The following is a 15,724-nucleotide window of genomic DNA, read 5'->3' as shown; positions in this document are numbered from 1 at the left end:
CCTTCATCAGATGAAGGTGGAAAAGGTAAAGACAGAGTACCTACATATGGCGCCTACACATATGTTTGACACCATGGTTCCAGCTCTACTTCAATCCTCAAATGCTGAGACCTGTGGTGCTTCCCTGTATGTGCATCTATGTATTTCCACCAACCTGGATTATAAAGCTGGCAATACTCAACCTGAGAGAGAACAGCACCAGGTCTACAACAGTTGGCCACATAGGCACTCACAAAAGGAGTGGCTTCCTTGTAAAACACCTGTCTTTGTTCTTTTAGTTAAATAAAATGGCAAAGGTTAAAAACAGATTAGAGCTAGAGAGCTGTCTCAGCAGTCAAGAGCGCTGGCTACTTTTCCAGAGGACACAGGTTTGATTCCTAGCAACAACATGGTGGTTCACAAACTCCTAAAACTCCAGATCCAGGGCATCTGATGTTTTCCTCTGGCCTCCTCAGGCACCAGGCAAGCAAATGGTACACAGACATACATGCAGGTAAAACATCCATATACATAAGATAAAGGGGTTTTTAAGGGTTAAAAACAGATGGATATACTTAGCTAGGACTGTAACTCAGTAGTAGAACATTTAGTTAGCAATAGCGAGCTACAAACCAACAATCCAGACACGGGTAAACTCGCCAACAAGCACCGCTGTGCTACAGCAGAAGCCATAACACATGGGAGGGAAGACTGAATAACATCAGGAGGCATTCTCCATCCCTAACACTTTCACCTCTAATCATTCTTCAGGGATAAGGAAAGTTTCTGCCTATTCCCTTAGACATTGCTTTTGTTCTGAAGCAGGGCATGAAAGGTGGGAACACAGTGGTTTTAGCCCTCGGAAGGTCTGTGAACGCTTTACCTCCAAGCCGTGAGGTGAGATCTTCAAGTACTCGCTGACATCATTGCTGTTCAGCATGGCCCTAATGTTATTCAAGTCCACTTTCTCGTAGGTTAGTTGTCTACCTTCTTTTAAAACTGCAAAAGAAACAGTGGTCATGTTTTCTAGGGCAGGCTGTAATGGTTTGGGAAAAAGGGAAAAAACTACCATCATCTCTAGCTGCCATACTTGTCAAGGAATGAAAAACTGGCAGGGCCTCGCGTCTGAGCTTTGCTGTTACACGGACTAAGCAAATGCCAAAAAGGGCAGCATTTTGAGTGTGCTGTTTCTAGTCCCTGTTCCCATTATAGTTTGAAAAGCAAAATCCAAATTGCAGGCCTCACTTTGTAGCCCGGACTGGCCCACAATTCGCCATGCAGACCAGGCCATTCTCGGACTGACAAGGTCCGTCTTGTCCCATCTTCCTCTACTGGATTAAAACTGTGAACCACCACGCCCAGACCATTAGCTGGCTTTGTTTTTGAGCCAGGATTGAGTATGGCTTGGTTTAAACCTACTGTGTTGCTTACTGAGGATGACCCTGAATTCCTGTCTCTTGCCTTTGCCTCTCAAATGCTGAAATTACAGACATGGGTCATCACGCCTAGCTTCCAAATTGCATTTACTCAAAATTACTCTTTAGCTAGCACTATCTAGGCTGTATTCCACGTTAGAATTAGACGTCACGTGTTCAACTGTGTAAGCACAGTGCTAGCCATAGAGAAAGGCAATGACAGAGCAATGTGCTTTGTATTCTAATAGCCTTTGGAGGAGAAAAAGGTTAAAAATACCTGCCACAGTCTAAGTAAAAATTAATTTGGGGTTAAAGAGCATTTGAGGTAAAGAGGAGAGGACAAAGAAGGTAAATGGGCTGGGACTACAAGCCAGTGGTAAAATGTTTCCTAGCACGAGCAAGGTTGTAGACTCTATCCCTAGCACTAAAAATTAAATTAAATAAAAAAAAAAAAAATAGGTATTCTGTCCTTTGTGTTTCCTTGTCTCCCTGACTGGGCTATTTCTTCTTCTTTCCTGCCACCGAGACCTCTGAAACTATGAACCAGAATAAGTCATTCTCCCCATTAGGTTGCCTATGTCAGATACTTTGTAACGTGACAATAAAAACACCACATGAACACACATAAAAAGAAAAGACAGAAGTACAGGAATGAACAGGGCCAGAGTTGGAGCTAACGGAACCAGGCTGGAGGGCAGCAAGGAAAGTGTGTGACAGAAAGGTTTTAGACAGAGCTATACAGTTAAAGGTCTATGGCCCTGAGAATGCCAAAATTAGAAGCATTCCAGTTAACTCTCATGTGAAAGGTGCCTAGGACACGTTTCTATTAGGGTACAGAGAAGCTTATTATCCTACTGAAGACAAAGACTTAGAAATGTAAACAGATTTTGGCTGGTGAGATGGCTCAGCAGGTAAGGATACTACTTGTCTGATGACCTGGAACCCACATGGTAGGAAAAGAGAACCAACTCCTGAAATTTGTTCTCTAACCTCTATATGTGTATACACCCCCTCCCCAACTCAACATAAAAAAAATAAAAATATTATATATAGAAGTAGAACCATTTTCAATAAGGACAACCCCCACTTACAGAGATTGTCTAAGCTCCACTGGGCACAGAAGCCAACCTGACGTTTCAGATAATCAGGATCATCAGCCCACAGCTCCAATGTGACCAGTCGGTCACTAATACTGGATTCAGAGATAGTCAATTTGTTCTCACCTGTTTGGAAAGATGAAATATTTAAATAGCAATGAAAGAGGAGGATGAGGATGTGCTGAGTAGATTAGTGGTGGTGCAGAGTGAGGGAGACAACAGAATTTGTGGATTAAATTTCTACCAATGCTTCCTTCTAGGGATAACATAGCCAAAAAACTGTAGCTACTTTCTGGCAATCTCAACACGATTTTTTAAAGATTTATTCATTTATTATTATTATTTTGTTCTGTTTTTGAGACACAGTCTATGTAGCTCTGGCTGTCCTGAAACTCACTATATAGACCAAGCTGGCCTCAAGCTTAGAGAGCCTTTACATCCTGAGTCCTGGGATTAAAGGCAAGCATCATAACGTCCAGCTTAAGAGTTTTTATCTATGTGCATGCATGTAAGTCTATGTATACGTGTGCCATGTGTGTCTGAGTATCTGTAGAGGCCAGAAGAGGGTGTCAGAGTTACAGGTGGTTGTGAGGTGCTCGACAATGTTGGTGCTAGGAACTACACTCCATCTGGAAGAGCATCAAGTGCTCTTACTCATCTCTCTAAACTCATCACATCACTCCATTATGCTGTAGAATTGTGTGTGCATGTGGTTGATGTGCGTGTTTATGCCTGTGTGGATATATGTACACATGTGAGTCATGCATGGAAGCCAGAAGAGGGCACTGTGTGTCCTCGTCTATCAGTCTACAATTCCTTTGGCAGGGTCACTCCTTGAACTGGGGGCCTGCATTTTCTTGACTGGCCTGAGCAATCCTCTGTCTTTGTCTGCCTCAGAGCTGAGGTTACAGGTATGCGTGGGATGCTTGGCTTCTTACTAAGTGCTGGGAGACTCAGGCCTTCATGATTGCACAGCAAGTGCTCCTAACTGCTAAGCCTTCTCTCTCTCCAACCCCATCACTAAAGTTTCAGTTATAAAAGTCATGATAATCACCATGCTTGGAATCTTAGCTGAGAACAGTCTCTGGTTTTGTTCTTGATATACTTTGCTGGTCTTAAAATCAGAATGTGTGTACATTTGATGGAGTTCAAAGTGCAGGCTCACTCTTCTATAACCAACAAGGATCATTAGTGTAAGAAGCCACTATACCTACTTGTCTGGGCAAACTTTTCCAGTGCAATCAGTGCAAAAAGCATGACTGTGGGATGGGACTGTAACTTCTGAAAGACAACAAAAGATAAAAACAAGTCACCCCCTGCAGAGGCAGTAAGGAATCAATTTCATGTTCTATTTAATACATAGCAGTCTATATATTTGGAACAGCAGAAAAGCTGCCCTTATTCAAACTCTCAGTTGGCCAATTGGCTAATGGAGAATCAAAATAAGAGTCTCTTAATCTATGTTTTAAAGTTATTAGTTGGTAGATATGGATATTTCAGCAGTGTCTCCTTGTATTAGGGCTTTGTTAACTAAAATACCATTGATACTTACATTCATTAAATCAAGCCAAAAATAAAACTAGAATTTTATCTAAAAATGACCTTTAGAACCCTCAAAAGAAATAGCAGCTCCAGATTTATAAATAATGACATCATCAATGAACATCTTAGCTTTTGTTTGTGTTTTTGAGACAGGGTCTACTATGTAGCTCTGGTTGTCCTGGACTTGCTGCATAGACCAGGCTGGCCTGAAACTCATAGAGATCTGCCTGCCTCTGCCTCCCAGAGCCAGGATTAAAATCAGATGCTGCCATGACCAGCAACATCTTAGTTTTAATCTAGTTCCTGCAGGAAATTCTACAGGAGCTCGTGATGACAAGAGAATGACAAGTGCTCTTGACTTATATATGAGTTTACAGCCTATGTGTTCCCAATTAAAGAAAGGCCTACATGTTTAGTATCTTTCCTTCTCACATTCTTGCTTTCTCCTAGCTATGTTGGGAGCCTCTAGAGAGTTCCGGAACCTGGGTATTCCATGCACTTCTGTGGTGCCTGCCTAAGTTCAACAAAGCTCATAAAATCTCTGTTCTCCCTGCTATAAAGCCTCTTCGGCATTTTTATTCTTGCCACATCCTTAACCCTCCTGCCTGCTTTTCCAGCCTCAAAACTTTCCATCTGGGTTTCCCTGCTCCTGTCCTCCTATCTGTGAACACTGCATTATCTGATCAGGTAACTCTGTTACTAGGCTTCTATCTATGCTGCCTTAGCCAAGAAACTCACTGTGAGTTCCTAATCTTAACCTTGTGTCATGAGCTAGCTAAGTAAGCCCCACCTTCATCAGGAAGTCTGTCTTTCATGATTACCACAGGCCCCGTGTCACCCAATCACCCCACCCCCACCCCTCTTCATCTTCTCTGAACTCTAAGAGCACTCAGCCTGGAAGAAGTCATTTTGCTCTTGATCACATCCTGTCATAAAGTAGAAGTTAACTGTTGTTTGAATGGTTCTATTCCTTTAACCTATAGAACTCGGTGATGGTAAATGACTGTCCTATACTTTGTATCTACTAGTGCTCACTCAGAACACTGTGAGGGTTATTGTGTAGACTAATTTATTTGTAAATAAACTATTTGGAGTTTTTGTTTGTTTGTTTTTTAAGACAGGATTTCTCTGTATAGCTCTGGCTATCCTAGAACTCACTCTGGAGTTACAGGCTGTGTAGACCAGGCTGGTCTTGAACTCAGAGACCCACTAGCTTCTGCCTTCTAAGTGCTGGAATTAAAGGTGTGTGTCACCACCACCCAGTTTAGACTAGAGTTTTTCAAAAGGCCAATTCTTACTAGGCTTGCAAAAAATAACCTAGAAAACACAGGCTAATCAAAATTGCAGTCAAGTGCTGTGAGTGATAGGAGGACAGCTTCAACAAACCACAGACTTCATGGTAAACTGTTCACAATTAAAACAGTCTACCAATGACAGTTTTAATTGTGGTAGCAGGAAAGAGAAAGGTGAGCGAGTATAGTTTCATATATATTGGAAACTTGGTCTGCTGTTGGAATGCTGTAATTTTGTTTCCACTGCGTGTGTGTGTGTGTTTGTGTGTGTGTGTGTGTGCGCGCGCGCGCTTGTGTGCAATCTCACATTCGAGAGCATGCTGGGGTGTTCTCCATTATTATTTGGTAGACTGTAAGGATACCCCAAAAGTCCAAAAGTCCTAGCAGCTATCTTATGACTAAATTTAAAACTAGAGCAACTCATAAATTCTTACTCCCTCCCCCCCTTCAGGGTGTGTGTGTGTGTGTGTGTGTGTGTGTGTGTGTGTGTGTGTGTGTGTGTGTGTGTATTTTCTTTCTGTCTGTGTTAAATAAACACCCAGGAAACACCTGAAGTTTAGAACTGGTCCTATCCTCTGCATTAGGGACTCTCTAGTAATCTGAGGAGAACATACAATTCTACATTACTGAGAATAACCGGCTTTGCTGTCTTACTTACCAGACACTGTAGCAAATATTCCAGTATTCCTGGGCTAAGTAAACCTATGCTTGCAGGACCTAAACAAACACAGCAAACACGGGACATGATTAAAAGCGTCAGGCTATTTTAAATCGGTAACTAATGACAACCAAATTGTTTTGCTTAAGTTCCATTCTCTGATACACAGTACTCAGGCCTCCTCTCTCAGGTTGTTCCTACTACCATCACTGTTTCACAGCTTAGCAACTGAGACTAACAAGGTCCAGGGCTCTTGGGGAGCTGTAACAGTCTGGACCAGTGCCCATGTATTCTGATTTTGAATCCATTATATAAAGTAATGGCTGAGATATTCCCATGTAATTTGCTGTTACTATTCCTGAAGTGGACAAAATTCTTCATTAGAAATGCATATAATAATTGTTATTCTAAATTTAGCCTTTTCCCTGTCTTTTAAGCAAATCAATACAACAAATTTATCTTAATTTTCTCTGAAAAATCAACAAAGCTAAATTAAATCACACTTAACTGAGTCGTTGAGTAATTTTCTTCCTTTTAGTCCATTTCTGTTCATTCCTTTTTTGTTTGTTTTGAAAAAGGGTATCCCACAGTTCTGGTTGGTCTCTAATATGCTTACTATGCAGGCGGGGGAAGGGGGTGGGGGTGGCGCGGCCTTGAACTCTTAACCTCTTGTCCTACAGTGCTGTGGTTATAGGCTTGGCCACTCTATTCAGTTTCTTTCCTTCTTTCTGCTCTAAGAGGTCTGGTCAGTGGTCTGCATGCAGACGTCTCAGTGTCAAACAAGTATGTGCTAGAGTTACCTGCTAGTTTCTCAGCCAAACAGCCCAGGACTGCAGATGTGTTCCTGTGTTTGGCAGGGTGACCTGAGTCCTGGCACGCTACCTCTCCATTTAAATTAAGAATTTCGGTCAATTTCTGGAGTGCATCCTATAAAAAAAGTTGCAAATAAATTTGATGAATACATATTCTGCAGGTTATTTTCCCAAGAGAATTCCTGGAAACAAGGCTACAAAAAGGTATCCAATGAGCTTAGAATGATCCTATAAAATTATTTCATTAATAATGATATCATTAATTAATGGGAAATATCTGATTAACCTTAAGTTTTCTCAGTGCCAGATTTCATTTCATCCAAAATGTACCAGTTGTAGTCAATACATATTTCATACTTTTGTTTTTTGAGGTGGAGTCTTGGGATATATAGCCACACATATAGCCATATATACCATGGCTATCCTGGAACTCACTATGTAGCCCAGGTTGGCCTTGAATTTGTAGCAATCCTCCTGCCTCAGCCTCCAGAGTGCTGTATGTAACATCAAGTCCATTTTAATACATACATACATACATACATACATACATATATACGTACTTGAATCATTAACCAGATTAAACCCATTCAAATTTCAAAGATTAAGCACAGTAACTTGGTTATGGTAGAACATACCTAAAATTTCTGGACTCAGGAGGCTGAGGCATGAAGATCGTAAACTCAAGGCTAAACTGGGTTACACAAGGTTATGTTATACACCAAAACCCTGTCTCAAAAAGAAATCAAAGACACATAGTGAGACCCTGACTTAAAACAACAAACCCTAAAAGATAAACCAAAATATATTATGACCTAATGATGCTGAAATAAAAAGTTACCTCCCACCCCCCACCTCCCCCAAGTCAAGGGCTCAGTCTAGCCCAGGTTGGCGTACAGTCCGTGGTGGTCCTGAGCTTATACAATCCTCTACGTCAGCTTTCCAAATGCTGAGATTATAGGCATAAGCCACTATACGATTTTTTTCTTTTAAGACAGGGTTACATGTAGTCCAGGCTGCCTTAAAGTTGCTATGTAACCAAAGCACCAAGGCTTGCTACAGACTCCTGGTGTTCCTGTTTCTACCTGCTGAATGCTGGGATTATAGGCATGTACTACCATGCTTGGCTTACAAGAAGCTGTATCAAGCAAGAACAAATCCCACCAATTTCTGAGGCAAATCAAAGATGATTAAGTCAGGTAATGCCCATGCTGATAAAAACTAGGCTAATAGGCTAACAGTATTTCTCTGTTATAGAGTATTTGAAACTTCAACATACAAATAAAAGTTATCAGAATCCACATTTAAAAGAATATGTATGGACATGATAGTATGTGTTTTTAATCCCAGCACTCAGCCAGATTTCTGAGGTCAGCCTGGTCTACAAAATAAGTTGTACAACTGTGAAGGCTACAAAATGAGATCCTGTCTCAAATAGAGCAGAGCAGAGCAGAGCAGAGCAGAGCAGAGCAGAGCAGAGCAGAGCAGAGCAGAGCAGAGCAGAGCAGAGCAGAGCAGAGCAGAGCAGAGCAGAGCAGAGCAGAGCATGTGCATGGAAGCAGCCTGCCTGGTGAGGGTAGAGGGCAAAGCTGTGAAAGTTTAATATCTGTGATCAGTTAGAGTATAAGTGAGGTTATGCAAACTTCTAAATGCTTGAGTGAGACTCAAGGGTTTTCAGCACAGCACTTTTACTCGTAATAGAAAACCTTTGTTATAAGGAAGTTACTCAGATAGAAATCTGTTCATTTTCTTCTAGTTTTCAAGTGAAGACTGTCCTTGCAAATACAAATGTTTCTACTTTAAACATTAAAAATGTTAAACTAAAACCTACTGATAGAGGTGATAACACTTCATTAGTAATAAAGATGTTCATGCTACTACTCAATAAAGCAGATCTCAAGTACACAGAGTGTATCAAATGCTTCAGTGATTATTCTTCCTGTGCACAGATGACATTCATGACAGCTCTGTAAAGATCAGTTTAACTTACTTTAGTGGGCAATGGACATTCGTCTAGTAACAAGGTTATAACAGCTGGTCCCAGTGGATCTTCCAATGGAATAACTCTAATTAAAGACTGGACAACATCCAACCATCCTTCATCTAAGAGCAAACCAAGAAGATTATGTAATGGAATCACTACTTTGGCAACATGAAAATATACAAAAGGATTAAAAACACTTTATTTTATGCCATGGCTTTAAGAAACTAGAGGCTGACATGGATAGAGTCATAAAGCTCTAGTCATATGATGGAGCCAGAACTCTATTCCAGGTGTCTGGTGACTCGAGGGAGAAAATTTAATCTATGGCCTTGATTCTTAGATTATGATTAAAACAGTTTTGTTGTATAGGACTTAAGCAAAGTCAGCACTTAGCTCTATTTTCGAAGGATACTTATGTAGGATGCTGAAAGACGAACAATTGTCCTCCCCATTTGAGGACAAGTACAGTCAAAAGACCCATCAGTAAAATGAATCTTCTTATCTCCTAATTTCAAATGAGATACAACCATCACTGAGACATGCAGTTCTATACCGAGGATGTGATATATGGTACCTATTACACTTATACAGGAAATTTCCATACAGCCAGGACTTTCTGTTACATATGGGCATTTTTGAGATCTTTTATCTTTAAAAGGGTGGCTATGCATTTTTCATTGTTATTAATTCATCATGAAGTATTAAAAGTTAAAAAAATTAAAATACCTGTTTCTGCCATTTCATGTAATGTAATCATTGAATAAGGAGGTTCCTGATCACTGAAAAACAAACATTCAAGACATTAACCTTAGGTAAATGGTAATTCCAAATAAAAGTCAAACTGGAAGGATGGAGCAGAAATAGAAGAAATCAACACGAGTGAATGTTAAAGAGATGGAAGAGAGAACCACGGCTGCAACTGTAAGAATATATGCCCTATGTGCTCCTCCAGTAACTGTGACAGCTCCCAAGCCACGTGAGCAGACAGGGACACACAGGACCCACTCTGTGACCCAAGGTGAACGCACAGAACTAAAACTGGGGACTAGAGTTCTCAGCTTTATTTCTCAAGGCCTGGGGCCAGCTGACACGTGACAGGAAAGCCGACAGCATCTCCCTCACACTTAACCTTAAGGAGGTGGTAGGTTGGGAGATGACTTAGGAATTGAGTGCCTACAGATACACTGCACTTAAAAAACTGATTCTGAAAAATTATCACTATTTGTTTAAACTTCATAAAATGGTAATAGAATACAATAATGTAGCAAAAGGAATTACTTAATAACTCCTCTAGAAAGCAATTAAATGTTACTGGGTTTTCACACCAGCACCCAGGAATGCTAAAGTGGTGTTTCAGGACAGCTTGCTGCTGTTGTCTACCAAACAGTGGTATTTCAAATTGCTTAAGGATTCACTTTTTGTTTATAAGTTATGGATTTCTGTTTCCTTTCTGTGCAGTCAAGTGTGCGGCAAAGGTCAATGTCTTCCTCTATCATTCTCCACCTTAATCTCTGAGGCACTGTTTTTCACGGAACATGGAGACCACCACTGCTGCTACACTGGATGGCCAGTGAACACTCGGAGCCATCTGTCTGCTCTCCCCAGTGCTAGACTACAGATGCACCTGCTTTTACATGGTGCTGGGGTTCAGAACTCAGGATGCTCAGCTTGACAGGTAATGGTCTTCATGTTGAGCAGCGAGCAGTTAACCCACTAGGCCATCGCTACAGCCCCAGATTTCTGTTTCTTACCATGGAAAAAACAAGCAAACAAACATAAAAACCATTGCTTTGCTTCATTTAATCCTGGGAGTAACTGAGATGTGGGAGCACTAGCTCATCTCCGATGCTCACTAGGTGCTTACTGCTGGCATGCTCCCGCGTCTACTCACAAGATGGGTTAGTTATTACTTAAAGGATGTTTTAGGACCAGTGAGATTGCTCAAAGGGTAAAGGTGTCTGCTGAGCAAACTTGCTGACCTGAGTTCCACCCTCAGATCTTACAGCAGAAGGAGACTCCCAAAGTTATTCTCGGACTTCTACAAGTACATCATGTCCCAGAAGTACCCATACCCACACATCTCTCTCTCTCACACACACACTCACTCACACACACACACACACACACACACACACACTCACACACACTCACTCACACACACACACACACACACACACGTTTTAGGTGGAACATGGTGGCACATGCCTGTAATCTCAGTATTTAGGAGGCTGAAACAGAAAGATCCTGAGTTAAAAGCCAGCCTGGGTTACAAATAGAGACAGAGCGCTTGCCTAGGAAGCGCAAGGCCCTGGGTTCGGTCCCCAGCTCCGAAAAAAAGAACAAAAAAAAACAAAAAAAACAAAACAAAACAAAAAAACAAATAGAGACAGAAGCTCCTGTCTCAAAAACTTAAAAAAAAAGAAAAAAGAAAAAGAATTAAAAACAATATAACTATTGTATGCATGCCCAAAGAATGATGTGCCAACAATACAGTCAAGTATGCACAGACCTAACATCTTTAGAGAGACTTTTGCATGTGTCTACAATCAGTGCACATTCTTGTTATTTATCATAGGCTATTCACAATAAGAAAATTCTGTGTTTGCTTAAGCAGCTATTACCATATGAAAATATGACAAAACATGGTATTTTCAAGACTTTCAAGCATAAAAAGCAATTCTCTGTAGCAGCCAGAAGCAGTTTTGATTTACATATGGCCTCAAACACAATACTTTAAGAAAGATATTTAAAAAGTTTGTATAATTATGTACATTTTAAAATCTACCCCAAACTTTTGTTTACAGATATTCTATCAATACAGATGCAAGCAAACATAAGCTTGAAACTGGAACAGTCAAATGACTGATTATACACTGATATGGTGGGTGATGCAGAAAATAAAATTAAGGAGGAGGAAAATAATAGAATGTAACAGAGACAACAAGGAAGAGGAGTATTGTTATTCTATGAGGAGGTACATAAAGATTACAAAGACATCTCTTTGCTCAAACAAGGTAAATGCCCCAAGAAGCAAAGACAGAGCAGACATTTCTGATGGCAGACGGAAAGCAAGCCAGAGGATTACTGAGCTGTAGGTTGGGAACTGGATGGAGGACTGAGGATGCTCTGCTAGTAATAGGACAGAAATGCTTCATCTATGGAAGGGTGAGGAAATTGCACAAAGTACATCTGGGTAACAGATCCCTCTCAAAAAAAAAAAAAAAATAAAGAGTTAAGAAAATTAGATGACAGGAGCAGGAGAGAGGACTCTTCTGTTAAGAGGCTGCTCCTTTAGAGGACCCGGGTTCAATTCCCAGGACCCACATGGTAGCTCATAACTGTCTGTAACTCCAGTTTCAGGGATCCATCACACCAGGCATGGATGTGGTACACACTCTGTGCTTGCATGCAAAATACCCATCCACATAAAACAAAATAAGTAAATATTTAAAAGAAAGAAAGATGACAATCTGAGCTACAAGTGGGATAAATAAAGTACAAGTCTCTAGTGACCTACTTAAAAATTGGCAAAACCAAGTTTGTGCTTCAGGCCTTAGCTCTTTACAGAATTTCAATAAGGTTTACCTGGAGGTTGGGGGAGAGCATGCTAGCCTCTCTGAGTATGCACAACACAAAGGCATATATAAAAGTGAGGGAAAACTCAAGGCATCTGCAGCTGTATGATGGCATATGCCTGTAAATGCTCAGTTTAAGAGGCTGAGGCAGGAAGATCTGACTGTGGCTGGTCTGGCCTACACTGTGAGACCTTGTCTCAGAAAAGAGAGGCAAAAGAGGAGTCTGAAAAAAATTCCAAACATGTAAAAATAACTAATTTTGAGGTCACTAACAATGTAAGTCACTACTCAAAATATGTAAATAAGAGAACTTTAAAATAAATATATTTGCAGGAATACCTATAAGAAGGACATGAACTGGGAGGTGGTGGCAGTGCATGCCTTTAATCCTAGCACTTGGGAAGTAGAGGCTGGCAGGTCTCTGAGTTCAAGGCCAGCTTAATCTACAGAAAGAGTTCCAAGACAGCCAGGGCAACACAGAGAAACCCTGACTTGAACAAACAAAAACCAAAACAAAAAGACATGAAAACAAAAGAGCCAAACAAAAGCCAAGAAGCAAACATGAAAAAACAACAAATAAACAAACTAAAAAACAAAAAGAATCTAAATATGCCATAAAGAGAAACTGAATGAATTAGATGGGAGCAATGGCAGACTTGTGTGGTTTTTACATGCCTGTCCTCTGGCATTCAGGAGGCTGAGGCAGGAGGAAAATCCTCAATTTGATGTCAGCTTAACCTACATAGCCAAGACCCTCTCTCAAAAAGGGAGCAGGGGGAATATACATATTGGGGAAAATACTGAAGGACTCCAATACCAAATACTGAATAACAAAAATATTCAAAAAAATAATGGCTGAGAAATTTTCAGAACTGAAGAACAAAATACAAAGGATTAAAATTAGATAGCCACAACAACAAGAAAGTTGGGTATAAATAAAAGCATGCTGCAGTTAGGCAATTTATTTGGAAATGGAGTTGTAGAGAACTAGAAACCAACAGCATAAAAAACTGTTCCCTAGCCCCTCTATGGCCCTGGGGACCTGCTGCCTTCTTGTATCATCACTTTCCTTCTGGAGTGAGCAAGGAGAGAAGACAACGAGGACTACTTGGTAACTGCCACATCTGCATCTGTAATACATTAGATATGATCTTGCTACATCCCTCTGTCCTGTCCTTCACAGTTCTGTCATATTTCATCTTAACAATCTCGAGAACTTTCTAAGTTATAAATTATCCTTTAGTATCTTCTGAAATCAAGCCACAGGACTGGGGAAATGGCTCTGTGGTTAAAGCAGAAGTGCGAGGACCTGAATTTGATTCCCCAGAACCCACATAAAAGTCTGGTGCAATAATGCAAGTCTGCAATCCCCCAGCTTCTCAGTAAGACGAAAGGCAGAGATAGAAGTCCTCGAGTCTGCAGGCCAGCTAACCTGGTGCTGGCAGAGAGAACAGCAAGAGAGACAGGTCTCAAACAAGGGAGAAGGTGAGGACAGACAGCTACAGTTGTCCTCTGACCACCTCACCCATATCTACAGCAAGCATATACGGGCACTCACACGCATGACTTCATGTGCATACACTCACATACATTCACACATCATACATTAATAGAAAAAGAATAAAATATAATAAAATTAAACCATAAAGCTGGGTCACCCTTGTAATCCCAGCTACTCTGGAGGCTAAAACAAAAAGACTGCAAGTTCAGGGTTTGCTCGGGTTATATACTAAGGTCAAGGTCAGCAAGGGTAACTTAACACTAAAAATACAAAAAGCAGTGGTGATTAGTTCAATGGTAGGGTACATGTCTAATATCCACAGGCCCTAGATTCAAGCCTCTGAAGTGAGACAAAAACAAGTTACATATCCATGTTTATGAACTGTCCCAATTCTGTTTTGTCATCTTTTATTTTATATATATATATATATATATATATGTGTGTGTGTGTGTGTGTGTGTGTGTGTGTGTGTGTGTGTTTTATTTTTCGAATTATCATTCCATGGAGACAGGTTTAAGTAAAAGTTACCTTGTTACTCAAGCATACAGCTCTTGACTCCCCCTACCCCCATCTGTTTTCTCTGTATAGCCCAAGCTGTCCTGAACTCTGTAGATCAGGCCGGCCTTGAGTTCACAGAGAACCACCTGCCTCTGTCTCCTGAGTGCTAGGATTAAAGGTGTGCAACACCAATACACTACCTGGTGCCCTTGCCTCTCTTATGTGAATCACAAGCTTAATTAACAAGGACGCTTACGATTTGTAGTATTTGCTTGGAACTTGGAACTAAGGCTTCTTTCCACCTTGCTTCTATAACCTTAGACACTTGCCTTTAAAATACAGCAAAATCTACTTTCCACGTATTTTTTCAATGTGCTTAATGTTGTGGTTTACTTCCTTATTTGGAAAGGATAATTTCCCATTCTAATTCTGTAGGACGAAGGATAACTTTTTAAAGAAAGACTCTTCTTTAGTTACTGGAAGTAACAAAACTGGTGTGTTACTGGAGGTTGGACCTGAGAGAGAGCTACATGGATATCAGGCAAGTACTCTAGCCACTGGGAAATATCACTAAACCCCCAAATTATTATTCTTGGAGATCAACAAATACTTCAGTATTGTACAAAAGCGGCTAATACAGCTCTAAGGTTTTGTTTGTATATTTTTGGTGTACAGGAGTTCTTTTCTTACCAGTTTTAAAGAACTAAATAAAACTGTACTTTTATTAATGTGAATATTAAATACCTATAAATTTTCTATCAGGGCATAAAGTAAAAAGAACTTAATTTTATGAAATGACTGCCCTCTATTGAGCATTTCCTTTTCTTTCTTTCTTTTTTATATAAAGCATTATACTAGACCATTTACACAAATTACACAAGAATAAAAATTCTTATTAAAAAAGGATTGGAAAAGTACCTTGCTGAATGTCATAAAATTAGTAATGGGCCAGAATTTTAATCTAGGCCCAAAATGGTCTAAAATGTATGCACTTATTAAATTACCTTAAACTGAACTCTTTTCAGTCTGAACAATGCCCTTTAACTTCGCTGTCATTCAATTTGAGATTTTGCTTTTAGACAAAGCAGGAAAAAGAGAACATAGGCCCAGGTGTGCCTCATTTCATCTTATAATTTCCCCAAATGGATCTAAGAGACTTAATAAGAAATAGTAGAATAGAGGGGTTAAACTCTTGTTGCCCATTGTCCTTAACAGCCTACACAAGTTGCATGTGGCCACAGTCTTGGTAAGACTACTCATCTTGAATATATGGTCAGCAGAACAAATAGGCAAACATAGTAATTTTCAAGAAAACATTTCCTTATTTTCTACTTAAGTAATACAGACTCACTCCATAGCTACTGTACTCCCTCC

General features: G+C 40.2%; 1 protein-coding gene across 1 annotated transcript in view; it reads right to left on the bottom strand.

Moving 5' to 3' along the window:
- The window catches only part of Rspry1 (ring finger and SPRY domain containing 1), a 49,220-nt gene that overhangs the window by 17,770 nt on the left and 15,726 nt on the right, over window positions 1-15,724 (bottom strand). Inside the window, exons 3-9 of the mRNA XM_032888033.1 lie at window positions 9,503-9,555; window positions 8,783-8,895; window positions 6,784-6,910; window positions 5,984-6,042; window positions 3,706-3,772; window positions 2,486-2,617; window positions 863-978 (exon numbers count right to left, since the gene is read on the bottom strand). Coding sequence (XP_032743924.1) covers window positions 863-978; window positions 2,486-2,617; window positions 3,706-3,772; window positions 5,984-6,042; window positions 6,784-6,910; window positions 8,783-8,895; window positions 9,503-9,555 — 667 coding nt within the window. The remainder of the gene's footprint in view (window positions 1-862; window positions 979-2,485; window positions 2,618-3,705; window positions 3,773-5,983; window positions 6,043-6,783; window positions 6,911-8,782; window positions 8,896-9,502; window positions 9,556-15,724) is intronic.

This window comes from Rattus rattus, chromosome 17 (assembly GCF_011064425.1).
Source record: "Rattus rattus isolate New Zealand chromosome 17, Rrattus_CSIRO_v1, whole genome shotgun sequence".
NCBI classification, from domain to species: Eukaryota; Metazoa; Chordata; class Mammalia; order Rodentia; family Muridae; genus Rattus; species Rattus rattus.
Note: the sequence above shows the minus strand (reverse complement) of the source record. Positions and strands in the feature narration are given on the sequence as shown.